At 45.2% G+C, this 13989-nt stretch overlaps 1 protein-coding gene across 1 annotated transcript; it reads left to right on the top strand.

The window, feature by feature from the left end:
• Positions 1-4222: 4222 nt before the first annotated feature.
• Positions 4223-7857, top strand: LOC144133914 (BTB/POZ domain-containing protein 6-A-like). Its single transcript, XM_077666969.1, has 4 exons — positions 4223-4231; positions 5084-5307; positions 5894-6202; positions 7572-7857. The coding sequence occupies exons 1-4, from the start codon at positions 4223-4225 to the stop codon at positions 7855-7857; spliced, it is 828 nt and encodes a 275-aa protein (XP_077523095.1).
• Positions 7858-13989: the final 6132 nt, after the last annotated feature.

Genomic DNA, 13989 nt, shown 5'->3' with positions numbered 1-13989 from the left:
TTTTACTTTTTGTTAGACATTGTAGATTGAGGCTCATGGTTTCAGAGCCTTGGTTATGTTTCAAGGTTTCAGATTGTGGTTTCAGAACCTTAGATTTTTTACGCACGACAGTCTTTTTTTTTATCTCTCCCATACATTGTGTGGCGGCCTCGGCAGTCCAAATCAAACCGACGGCCTCTTCTTCAGTGCTAGCGTGCGTTCGCTACTGAGCCATCACGGCTCCAGTGACTGCACAAATAAAATAATTTTTCCCAAAAGCCTATTCAGTCGCTGAGTCTAGAAGCGCCGCGAAAACTCTTTATTCACTGTACCTGCATAAATGCAAACATACTACATGCTGCCGTTACTACTTTGCCGGTAGCTCGCCTGTCTACCGGAACTGGGATTCGAACATGCAGCGGCTCAAACTGATCAGCTTCTCTGCCCACTGCATGAGAGCACTGTGCTATCGACACAGCCTATGTGAGTTGCACATCATCTTCATCAACTAGTACTACAACGGAACTAATGTACATACGTATACACTCGTGTAATGGTCGCTCTTTTTATTTTAAATAGGGAAGTGAATTTTGTACGTGCGACCCATCATTAAAAGAAGTATGACTTTTTCTCTTATCTCTTTATGTGAAAAAGTAAATTAGGAAATCCGCATAATGGGCATTAATAATACGGCGTCATAGCCTTAAGGTTGAGGCCACTTTTAAAAAGCAATATTTTTCGTAAAATTAGATTTTTATTTTCTTTTATAAAAATGCTTATTTCTTTCTCAATGAACTGTAAGAGAAACAATGCTTCTAATTAAGACCGTTACAAATATACAGCCAAAGCTTTAATCACCTGATCGTTTTTCGAAACCGAAAATAAACTTTTTCCAGCCAAATAAGCAACCAATGTTTACATCGTTTTCCTTGATCGCTTTTAAGTTTAGCTTTATAACTGAATGCTACCATCTGTGCCTATTTTCATTTGTATTTATAACTAAAACGCTCACAAAAGCAACACAGGACGTTCGGAATACATTGAATAGATATATCAGGATAAGAGCACTGAAGTTGGGTTGTATGGTGGCATGTGCCATTTGAAAAGTGGTAAGAGAGGTATGCTAGATGGTTCGAAGCATATTCGGATCAAACCTGGTCCGCTAACACAGAATGCTTGTCTGACAGGTGACCAGTAGCATATCTTAAAATCTGTTTTGGTGTTTGCTGCCGCTGAAAAACCCACACAAAAAATTAAGCTTCCACGCTTGTAAAATCAAGGAAAAACGACTATGGTGGAGCTGAGCTACAAATGTGGTGGACTTTAACGATCTGGGAGATTGGTTTACGGCATTTATAGCTTCTCCGAATCTTTGTCGTTTTTGTCGAAACTCACTTTTGTTGTTATTCCTCCTTACTGGAGCAATCCTAGCTTTACCACTGTACGAAATTTTTCATGCTGTGTACACTTAAATTTTAAAAATCCAGCCGTGTTATAAGCCACTAAAAATTTAAGTCGTGCGATCTACTTCCTTGCTGTTACGTTATTTCTCGAAAGATGCCCATGCGAAAACGATTGTTCTTGGTCGTTCCCTTATTACGCAGTGACAATTGATGGTATGACAATTATTTTTGTTCATTGCACAGCTTCTGCCTTCATGTATAAGGTCAAACGCAATTTGTCTTGCAATGAAATAAAAGTTAAGACTGCTGGCATCAGATGTATGTTTAGTAAGTTTTTTGAATTAGGAACAAAAAAATCAATTTGTTTTGACGATTTGATTAAAATAGACCAACATCCTTCTAATGGCATCTCAAATTTTCTGTTTTTATCTGGTATTAAATTTTTCAGGAAAAGTGGCCTCATACCTCAAGACGGAGCTTCATTTTTTTCAATTTTTTTTTGCACCATCGGAGGGTTCATTTCTGCACAGTGGAAGTTGTCGTAATACTTTATGTAACATAATTTTTGGCTTTCATTGTTATGCCTGTTTCACGTACTTTTCTTTAGCTTTCTAGTCTCCCCACTGTTCTAGTTCTTGTGAATAATTTTCTAATTGTTTTATTGCGATGCTCCTACATTTGATTCTTGTCCACATTTACTGGTTCTTCGCATCTTTTCCTCGCTCTCTATCTCTGACTAATTTTCTTTCTCGTGCTTTATTTGTTGCATCATGCTCACTGCTACTATTGCGCTTCTTTCGTGCCCAGAAGCCTGCGAAGCTTGGTGGCGGTTTTACTCCCGGTGTCCTTCACATTTTTGAGGTGGAAATAAGCATGGCTCATCAATTTATTATAAACAGGGACGCAGCGTGGACAGAGTATTGCATGAGTCGTATGCGCTGTAGCCTAAATGTTAAGGAATGATTGAATCAACAGCGCACTTTACAGGTAAAGAAAAAAAGTGGAAAGAAAGTGGTTCATTCCAATAACTGCGACCACCATCCGATTTGTAAGTGCACGCACTGACCCTCTCTTTATCCATGCATCCATCTGTTCTCTGTTATCAGTTCGTCTCTGGCTGGGAAGGACTAAATATGTGGTGATTTTGATGACTAGCAGGTGTTTTCAATACCAATATCTTTGTTTTTCTAAATCAGCGTTTCTATTTTTCAGGGTCCTGAAGATATGACTGCACCCGGTTTTCAACACAATGTGAGCATGAGTTCAACTTATACGTTGACCAAAACCCGTTTTATGTAACCAAAAGCTGGTGTCATATCACGTGTAACCTTCATAATTTATAGTTGACATTTTTTCTTTCGTGATGGTCCGGTTCTAGTATAAACAGCGTCCATTCTTGTACCTTGTACAGATCCACGCTTGTGCCTTGTTCTTGTGCGACAGAGGCTCGTGTCGTGGGTTCTGTTGCACTACAAAGATGCCTGCAGAGAGGTGTGTCGCACGACAAACTTTTCTTCTGCCTTTAGTTGTGCGACAAACGTGATCGTCGCAGGCTTTGTTGCGCGACAGATAAATGATGCAGTTACTGTTGTGCGACCGAGAGATTAGTGCCACGCGACCGAGAGCAGCGCGCCTCGACAGAGCTGCCTGTCGTGGGTAACACCGCGCAACAGAAGTGCCTGTCGTGGGTTCTGTCGCGTGATGTATTTCTGTCAAAAGTACTGTGGTACAACACAGTCGTGCTACGTGACAGTAAGCTGCCTATCGTGGGTTCAGTCGCGTGGCAGACTTCTGGCATGCCTCTTTTAGCGCGACAGATTCCTGCCGTGGGTTCCGCGCAGCGGGACAGATTCCTGTCGAGTGTACAGTTTTGCTGCAGAGTTGCCACATCGCCGTCGCTCCGGCATGGCAGCTCAAATTCATCAATTACATCATTTAAAAACCGTTTTGTGCTATAGTATTAAGTTTTTCTGTAAAAAAATGGTATGCATAGGTAGGTCTAAGAATTAAAATACAGAGAACTAAACTTGTGTACAGTCTTGAAGTGGAACAGCAGTTTACAATTGGTAGCGAGACACTGGAAGAGGTAAAGGCATATGTGTGTACATAGGGCAGTGTAGTGGCACTATCATCGTGAGCAGTGCTGTGCCGCCTCGGCTCGTATCAGGCGCTCACGCTGGCTACGTGGCGCCAGGTGCGGCGTAGAATAAACGTAGTTGATTCCTGGTTCCCGGCCTGTTTGCTTCGTCCGCGTCGCGCTCCCTTTAATTTGTAGGGAACTAAGTCTCTGTCCCTTTATATTCAGGTATTTACTGAAGATATGGATCATATGAGAGTGAAAAACAAAAGAATGGGGCATATTTGACAGGTACTCTCGAATAATGAATGGAAGGTTAACAATATCCCTCAAGAGAAAAATATAGGTAGCTGTATCTTACCGGTGCTCACCTGGGGGGCAGAAACATGGAGGCTAACGAAAAGGGCCCATCTTTCAGTTCAGGGCAATATAGCGGGCTATATGGAAAGCAAAATAATAAATGTAACGATAACAGCGAGGAGGAGAGCAGAGTGCGTCGGAGAACAAACACGTATAATTGGCACTCTAGTTGAAATAAAGAAATTGCTTAGGGCATGTGATGCCAAGGTAAGATAACAGATGACAATTACCGGTAACGGACTCGGTGTAAGAGAAGGCAAGAATGGCAGGGTGAGGCAGAAAGTTAGGTGCACGTTGCCGCTACCGAGAGGAACCTGTAGTTCGTGCCGCCGGAGCAGACCGAGCTGCGCTCACAGTGTATTAGGGAGTATTGTAATCGCCCTTAGAATTTTTTCCTCCTGACATGACCTTTGTGAGTTTGTGAAAATAAATGATTCAATAAACGCTTTCAGTCGATAACTACTATCTGTGTGAAAGTTCTCTGTTTTAGTTCGTGCAAAATATTTTCCAGAAAGATGAAATATAAATTTAAGGAGCCAGCAACAAAAAACGGAAACTGCGCAGCGTGGTCAAAAAAGGTGGTTCTTTGCATAACGCCGCGTTATGTTTCAACATTACCGTCAAAATTCTCATTGGCACCCTAAAGGCTTAAGTAGGAGCTGTAAACGAGAACGCTTCTCTTGAAATTTCTGAAAGGGCGGAAAAACGCGCCATCCTTTCCTTAGGAAGCACGAGCATATACCAACAGGGAGTATGTAATTGTAATGTAGCAAAATTGATGTCCCCCATTGAGATCAACCCAAGCGGAGGTGAAGGAGTAAACCATGCAACTTTATGTCCAGTAGAACAAAGCAAAAGCATACTCACATGGAGAATTTTGAATAAATATTCAAGACAAAAAGGCTAATCTGTATTAAATGTTGCGATAAAACTCGCCCACGTCAAAAGACCCTAGAGTATACCTAAGCGAGCCCCAACTAAGTTGCTGCTACCACTTAAGCCCAATGGCAAAGTAAAGCAGAAGTGCACATATTCTCGCCAGTTTGTGTGGACTTAGTTAATCAAGACTAAGCACATATGCCCTCCATGGCTTGCTTAGGAGTTTTCTGCTAGGGGACAATACGCGCATCATGTATTAGGTCTTGAAACTTCGTATCATTTCCACCACGACTCGTAGCAGCAGTTTTATCTTAGTCTGATTTTGTTGCAGGCTCTCCCACTGCTCCCTCCCCTCCCTCTCATACTTTCTGAAATCTTGTTGCAGATGGAGCTTGAGGCCTGTCTCGACAGCGGTCACCTGACCGACGTCGAGTTTGAGGTTCCCTCGGCTGTGTGTCCCGATGTTCCCGAACGCAAGTTTCGTGCCCACAAGCGACTCCTCGCCTTGAGAAGCGAAGTGTTCGGGGCCATGTTCTTCGGCGACCTTGCGGAAGGGGACATTGTCAACATAACGGACGTCCATCCACAGGGCTTCGAGGTGATGCTCAGGTGAGGAGCACAGAAGCATAACCCTCTTCCTCCGGGGAGCCGCCATCTTGCATAACGCACATGCCATGGAGACGGATTATGTTCCTTTGTGGTGTCATTTCCTAATAAACTGGTGTAGAACTCGTTTTGTTTTTTCCCGTCAATGTTTTGAGTAATCGACTATCATTTAAAATAAAGTAGGATAGTGCCTGTATCTTTATTCTTTTCGTGCCTCTGGTTATCTACAAGTAAATCTCTGGCCACTGAAAGTCTTAATATGTCAGAATTTCTGTGTCTCTCACTGGCTATCAAGAAAAATGCCTAAATTAACGCAGGGACGGCTGATGGTGTGGTCTGGTTTTGCTCCAGTGCCCATCCAACAAGAGAAGTCAAGGAAATTTAGGCAGTGATTGAGCTTGATTTTTTTTTAATGAGGTGAGGTGAGGGGGGAAAGGGGGGCCTTGTAGATGTGGTTCTTTCAGGTAATACTTGAATGGTTAAAAAAATAGAAGTCCAAAAAGAAACTGAGGCTGTTGCCACCTGCTATCACCCTGTTTCAAACGCAATGGTCTTGTCATCGTTTCATCTATCCACGCCTATAATGCAGGTACCTCTACTCTGGCTGTGCCCACATCAGCAATGTACTGGACGCACTGCACGCCCGACCAGCGGCTAGGAAGTACCTTGTAGCATCACTGAGAAACGGATGCACCGAATACATATGCAAAAACCTGGTTCCTTCAAACCTCTTCTCCTACCTAGACTACTACAGCCTGACCGGCGAGCCAGACAGGGATGCCTACGTTCCATGGGTACTGCAGTCATGGGCGCAGTCATTGGCACTTCAGACACTGTCTCTCAAGAACCTGACCCAAGCAGAAGAGCACATCTTTCATTTCATACTCGACAACATTAGGTATGTGCAGCTCATCAAGGTTCATAACGATGCACCATATAGATCCGTGGTAAAGCCGCAGTGCGAATGCAGACCCCCGCTGTGGCAGGAGCACTAGCAGCATCTCACTGATAAGGTAGCAGGAAACATACAATGATGATGAATTTTTATGGCATAAGTGCGTCTGTGGCCAAAGAGCGCCATAGGACAAGGTTTTTTCTTCTTCTCAAAGCGGGCTCAAGGACCCATTTCAAAAGCACTTCACCCTAAATAAGCCGAGCACCAGGAAGCGGAAAGCTTGTACCCACTGTATCACCAGTGGGTACCCAGCGCCACTGGGGATGGAACCCCGCGCCTCCCGCATGCAAGGCGGATGCTCAGGCCACTATCGACTACCAAGCAGTTCGAAATCATGCAGCCATATTTACATCATGGATGTACTCTAGACATGTAATAATAAGCGGAATAAGGAAATGCTTTGGAATGGAACCATTGCGTACAAGGCGTCAGAAGCAAAGGCTCTAACTGAATGCAATAATTGGAAAGACATTGACTGAAATTACTTCAAAGCAGCAGCTTTGTCTAAAAAACAAGATGCCATAGTTTTGAAACAAGTGAAATGAATTCCAGAGTAAATTAATCAAGTACTCTTTTATTGCACCTTAAGTCTTTTAGTGGAATGAGTTGTCTGATATGGGGTCTGTGGATCAACACTTTTAATACAATAATCAAAGAATTGTAGAAGTGCTTTTCTTTCATAATAATAACTGCAATGAGAAAGTACTGTTGTTCCTATTTTTTGTTACTTATTTGTTTATCGCTCTTGTTCCATTCCTCCTTTTTTTCTGTTTTTGTAGATGTGCACGTTCTTTTTACTGTTATTGTTATTAGTATCCTGTATCCACTCTCCTATACACCTCCTGCGCTGCAGGGCTTTCTCAGAATTTGTAAATTTATCTCGGTGCCAGAAGTGTCATAAAGCCAGCAGAAGATTCTGGTGGCGCACCAGAGCTTTTAATAACCCATGATATCCTTGTCGTACTCGCAACGTTTCTCAGGTAAGCTTCGTCCGCGGAAAATAAGAAAAATTCCTGTTAACTATTTCACAGTCCAGTTGCCCGTCTAGGGCTCCCACGTCGTCTGTTACACAGACACCTCAGAGCACTCTGAAGCTGGAGCAGTCCAAGGTGCGTGGTAATTAGGCTACTTTTCGAACTCATAGTGTACTGCGGCCTTCTGGGTCAATGCTAGCAGTAGTATTTCGTTTACACGATGCAGCGTGGTACATAAGCTGTTCACATGTTCACTGTAAAGCTAATCGTCCCACAGTTTCCTCGTCTGCGCACTGCTTTTTAATGGACCTCTATCACTGCTGTTTGTGGCATTTTAGGCATGTCCGGGAGATCGATGTCGCCACAGCCGTCATGCGCTGGTCCCAGGAGCAGTGCACCAAAAGCCTCGGCTCGGGTTGCCAACTCCAGCTGAAAGATGTGATGCGTCCTTTCTTTGCGAAGCTGCGCTTCCTGACCATGACCGCTGAGGAGTTCCTCACAGCGCCGGTGACGTGGGGCATCGTGGACAACGATGAGGCCATGTGTGTGCTGCGGAGCATCGTGTCCAGTGGGGGGCTGCCACTTCCTTCGGGATTCTGCGCCTCCACACACAGCCGCTATTAGTGTTTGGAAAACATGCATGCTTGAGGTTTCCAGAAATGGCGCGCGTAAAGTGTGAGGTGGCAGTTTGCACATTGTAAACTTCCGCCCAGCGTTCACTCTGTGCTTCCAAAGGTTCGTCGGCCCATAGGACAAAAAAGAAGAAATTGGCAAATCAGTAAAAATCACAAAGACGGTTAAGCTCAAATGAGTTTCAAATCAAAGCGCAGTCAGTTTTTCTATGCTGTGAGCATTTAAGAAGCTTTTCCCCTTATATGTGCCAAACGTTATTCCATGCAAGATGCAAGAGATATTTTAGCATGTGTATTGCCAGCTATGTTCATTTTCATAAAGTTACACTGGTTTTTAACACCGTTTCATACTATTTTTTGTTTTCAAGTTTAAGTTTGAATGGTTTTCAAAGATTTCTCGCGATATTGAAGGGGGAAGAAGTTTTGAAAATCAGTAAAAAATAAAATAGAAGGTTAATTTTATTAGAATGGGAAATCAAAACAAAGTGAGTTTTTTATGTCAGGTGCATTATGGAAGGTTTTCCTCTTATGCGTGTAAAAGGTTATTCCATGCAAGATGCAAGAGATATCTTAGCATGTGTAAAGTTATCCTGGTTTTTAAGAAGTGTTTTATACTATTTTTGTATCTTCTGCAAGTTTAAGTTTGAACGGTTTGAAAAGTTCCTCGCGACATTGAGCGTGGAAGAAGAGTTTTAAAATTCAGTAAAAACAACATATAACGTTAGACTTACTAGAATGTGAAATCAAAACGTAGTGAGTTTATGCCGTGCAATGCGGAAGGTTTTCCCCTTGTGCGTGTCAAAGGTTATTCCATGCAAGATGCAAGGAATATTTCAGCATGTATATTGCCAATTGTGTTCATTTTCCTAAAGTTACACTGGTTTTTAAAGAGTGTTTCATACTACATTTCATATCTTCTGCAAGCTTTAAGCTTGAGCGGTTTTGAAAGATGTTGCCGAAAAACAACTGGAAGCATCTTTTAATCGCGCATAGGCTTGATGATGCAAGTTGTGTACAGCTCCCTGATATTCCCTCGAGGCAGCCGTCTGACAATGGAGCCGTCGAGCAGGGTTACTCATCATTTGAACGAGCGAGCCCTTGGCTTTGCTGCGTGTGACGTTTAGTTTCCTTTTTACGCACACAAATCGTGTACTCAAAACGATGATCTCTGAACAGTATGTTTGCTAGTCTTTACCTTGTCCTGAATAAAAAGAAATGTTATGTTCTTTTGATAATACCCAGTGTCAGCTCTCCACTTTCTTCGTATGTTTCCTTTTCTCTCTATTCTTATCTTTCAGGTAATGTTTGTTTGCCAGCTGAATCGCTGTTTATTGCGTGGCAAATGCTTACATAGCTTCGCGAAAGCCGGATATTGTGATGTGTAGCAACTCTCCTATGGTGAACTCTTCAGAGTTGCCGGCGCTTATAGACTAGTTATGTGCTAAGTACTTGGTGCAACAGTGCTCCGCTGAGATTTAAAGTTTACAAGTTCGCATACCCTTGGCTTGTTCACAATGAGAGAGAAGCCAGCCTGAAGCCCGAGAGTCACTAGGATTTGACTGTGTGTAGTCGGGTAATAGGGGCTACTTAAAAGAAAGCTTTTGTGAATGCTTTGCAGACCACCGGTGGCAGGGTGAGAAAATTGGTGATGGTTAACTCGCCTAGAGTACTGGGAACAAAACAACATTCATCACGCTGCTTTCACAAAACTTTTTTTCTGCTGGTGCCTAGCTGCAAGAAGGCAGGTTTTGGGCGAAGTTTGATTCTAATTACAGGCTCTCTGGTTTTCCATCACATTTTGACGTTTCCTTCGAGGTGTGCGCGCTGTGCGACGCAACTGGCTTTGCGAAAGAGCGGCGAGGAAAATTGTACCTTTGCGATTGAAATCTGCCTAAAAAGACAATGACGGGTATGATGCATTTCATTAATCTCAGTTCTCAGCTCCGTGTGCGGTTACGGGGAGTGACGGCGTTGCGTTCGACAATGGGCACTTCTGATTATAGTATCACCTGTACGCGCTAAGAGGATATATGCTGCGTATATTAGGAGGTGGCGATGTCACCAATTATGATTGCGCCCTGTGTTGTATCTGTTCACGCGAACCCTGATGCGATGTGGCGTCAAACCGTAGGAATTTCCCAAAATACCGAAACCAACTTTCGCTTCGAAGGCGCCATAACTTCCCAAGATTTTCATGAGGCATTCAAGGAGACAAAAGAGACCGGTCTCAGCTCAACGAAATGCTTCATTATGAGTGTGCAAAGATACAGTACAGTAACATACGGGGCAAGAGCGAGGCGCCAGGAACGACAAGAACCAGTGCTTTATCCATTAATGCTTCGCACGTACATTAAAGCTCGGACATTGGACGAGTGGGCTAATTCGCCCGGCACAACTGAGAGTTGCAGTGACTTGTTATTACTGTATCCGCACGTTCCGTTCAGCGTGCCGCGATGAAACGAGCATCGACGAGCATTTTTATCGTCTGCTAGAAAGAGCGACTGCGTTCTTGTCCCGCATATCACAGTAAAGGTGGATGACATTCTCCTGCGACCCCCGAAAAGCATATCCGTGACAGCAATGGTCAGCGCTATTGTTTCACGCGTCACGTTGCAGCCAGCGGCCCTGTCAATTTCGGATTGCGAGACGTGATAACCGCCCGCTCAGGTCACCATCGGCAAGTTGGGCTCTCTCGCTCCAGACGCGGTTGCCAAAGCAGTCCGTGCTCGCCGCCGGAGCCGCAGTGCATTTGTGCGACATCAGACGCGTGATAAGGAAACGCTCGGGTGTTTTTTATCCGAGTGGCGTTGGCGGAGCTCGTCGTTTGCATGTTCGAGCTTGCGAAAGCTCTCCGCGCTTCGATACCTACGCTTTCAACTTTCGATGCTGCGGACGTTTATCAGGTGAGTGGTGTGCGCCAGACTCGCTTTGCACCGTGGTGTTTCTGATTGGAAAAAGTTTTATTTACATATGGTCTTGCTTGTTGTGCATTAAATATGTGCCGAGGATAATGATAGCAACTGGGCGGCTCAGTTTAATTGTATTTAGCCGGACGTTGCTGTGCCGATTTGCCAACCGCTGCAATGGCGTGCACGTGGAATAATTTGGTGCGTTCCAATTCTCTAGACGTCCCACAAGACGTCTAGGAAGTCTACGAAGTCTACATGCCCATATAATGGAACTTGTCTACTGCTCACGCCGCCTCGCGGCATATAAATGTAACTAAAGCAATAACGATAATTAAAAGCGTGTTTTCAACAAGTTTGCACATTTCTGCAATAACTTGGCGCGTAAATCGGACTGGTGGATGCGCCTATCGGTCAGTCTACTTGTAGCTGACGGGGCCGCTCTCCGAAGACGACGCTAAAGACATATACGATTATTCTTTTATTGATGCTGAACTGTACATGCTCCTCGAACGTGCTCGTCCAGACGGTCCTGTAAACAGAAGAATACGAAAGACTAATCAATATGCGCGAAATGAGATACGGCTAATATGCACTGCAGCAGGAAAACACATGCGAGGCCGCCGCGGTGGCTGAGTGGCTACGACGCGCGGCTGCTGGCCCGAAAGACGCAGGTTCGACCACCCCGCCGGCGGCGGTCGAATTTCGATGGAGGCGAAATTCTAGAGTCCCGTGTACTGTGCGATGTCAGTGTACGGTAAAGAACCCCAGGTAGTCTAAATTTTCGGAGCCCTTCACTACTGCGTCTCTCATAGCCTGAGTCGCTTTGGAACGTTAAACCCCCATAAACCAAAACAAAACACATGCGTGCCATTAAACCAGCTGTCTGCCGTACGTGGTACTCGGCGACGGCGAAAAACCTAAAGACAGCAGCGAGCTTTAATCCTGCAAACATTAAAATCAATTCGCAACATGCCGGTGTGTTAATTTGTTCTGAGACTAGAGATCAAAAAGAATGTACGCGAAAGAGTTCATGAAACTAATACAGCATCAGAAAAACACGTTTGTTAACCGTCACGCTAGCCATCTTAACGCCCGTTGAGGAACCCAACGGCAGCGACGAGTATTCGTAAAATCAAGGTGATAATTAAGATGCGGCATCGTAAGATGCCGGATCACGTAAACAGACCTACAGCGTGCGCTGCGGTAGCAAAGCTCAATCGCACGATTTTCTCCTGCGTTATTCACTGCTAGGAATCGCACGCCCACGAAGATTAATTAGCCTGTAGTTTGCGTACCGAATAACATAATGGAATGACTCACATTTTTCCTTTCCTATACTCTGGGTACAGTCCGATGCCCACAAAAGCACGACTCGCTCATCCGCGTACATCAGCTCCGCCATCTTTAGACAGCAAGTAGCCTGCATCGATGCAGACTTCGGCGAAGCAGTCATCTTAGACGGCTTTGGGAGAAATGGAGTGCGTCCCGAGATGGCGGCTGTCCGGCTGGACGTCTAAGTAGCCGTCTACTCGGAGGTATTGGAACGCACCCAATGTGCGCTGTCATGCGGCAGCTTCGTATGTCTGCATTGCGCCGCAGATTCTGCGTTCACCGACCAGCTGAAGTTGGTGGGATGGAACCGAGCGCACACGGCGGCTGTGTTGCTTCACACTCGCGTTACTTCCGATACGTCTGTGGTTTGTGAACGAGTTCACGGAAAGGAAAGAAATTAGCCCACAGAGGGGACACTTAGTCACTAGTTCCGTCAGACAGCACGGTAGTGTAACCGCTTCCCATAGAGACCCATGCTATAGACGCTTTACAACGCGGGAGCAAGGGCGCCGCCATTTTTGGTCACATGACCATTCTGCCATCGCCGGCCTCCGGGCCTTCGCGCTTCGACGGCGGCCGGCGCGCTGGTGCCCGGCTGCAAAACGCTTCTCTGGCTCTCGCTGTGGATAACCAGCTGTTGGATGGTACAAAAACTTCGTGTGAGTCTGCGTAGAACGTGTTGGCACTGGAAAATGTTTGGTTCAACCAGCTCATTTACTCGTGTCCTTCAGACTGCCCGCATTGACTCGAATGTGTGTCAACAAACCGGGGTCAGCTACCTGCGCGTTCATATTTATTCAGCGAGTTCACCGTTTAACGCTATGTGTGGATAGCATAACTTCTTGTCGAACAGCAGATTCAAAGCGGGACGCATGTTGAAAGCTTGCTTTTTCGAGGTTGATATTTTTACCGAAAGGAGAAATGTGTGTTCACAGCTATTAAGAATGTTCACTGCTCAGCCCTTTGCACGCGACTTAAACCGAACGCGCACGTGCGTGGGATCGCCGGCCGATTGCCCACCTATTTACGTTATCCTCCGTTACCATTCCGCCTTCTAAAAGAAGAATATGGATGTTTTTCAGGTGCCGTTCAGAAGCTCGGCGATGTTCGACCGTGCTCTCTTGCTGAGAAAAACTGCTCGCGGTTCAGCACTCGCAGAAGTAACCAACCTGAATAAGCTGAAATATACGAAGTCCTGTAATGATAAATTTCGCCGCTGTCGTGTGCATTAGCGTACTTCTGTAAAACTTTTCATCTGGCGAGATAATTTTCGAAGGGCCTCCTCTGATGACTTTTGTAAAAGCTCCGTTGCCGCTTCAGCCGTGCTAGCGCCAAGTACGCGCGACAGTTTATAAAGCACTCTGCTGACGCCCAGGAAGCACTTATTGCAAAGGTCTAAAAAACTACCGATTATTGATCGATGTATTCGATCAGTGTTAGTCGAATGTGAGGTTGCAGGCATGTGTACGCTCAATCTGGCTGCCGGCGCTTGAATAAACCGGCGCGTAGCGTTTGCGATATGTTTATTTTTTTCGTGGAACAACACATTAGCGTTCTGTTCTCCCTGAAAGCAGCATGAACTCCCAAGGCAGCTCCTCGAAAAACGGCGGCAATTGTATCGTGAAGTGTCCTTTATGTAACAAGCGCGTCCATTTTTCCGGCACTACATCGCAGGGCCATTAGCTCTAGATAATAATTCAACAATACGCATGACATAGGTATCAAAGCCGGGTTGTTTGTCACTTGACGTCCGTACACAGGCTTGCGCAGCTGCGTTTCGCACTGCGCGCCGATGCTGCTACCGACGGCTCCGAAGGTCAGTAGTGGCGGCCGTCCTAGTGGCTCCACCTGTCATGGACAGAGTGAACTGCTCTCTGTAAACG

This window comes from Amblyomma americanum, chromosome 5, assembly GCF_052857255.1.
Source record: "Amblyomma americanum isolate KBUSLIRL-KWMA chromosome 5, ASM5285725v1, whole genome shotgun sequence".
Classification (NCBI taxonomy): domain Eukaryota; kingdom Metazoa; phylum Arthropoda; class Arachnida; order Ixodida; family Ixodidae; genus Amblyomma; species Amblyomma americanum.
The sequence above is the reverse complement of the archived record's forward strand: the minus strand, read 5'-3'. Positions and strand labels throughout refer to the sequence as shown.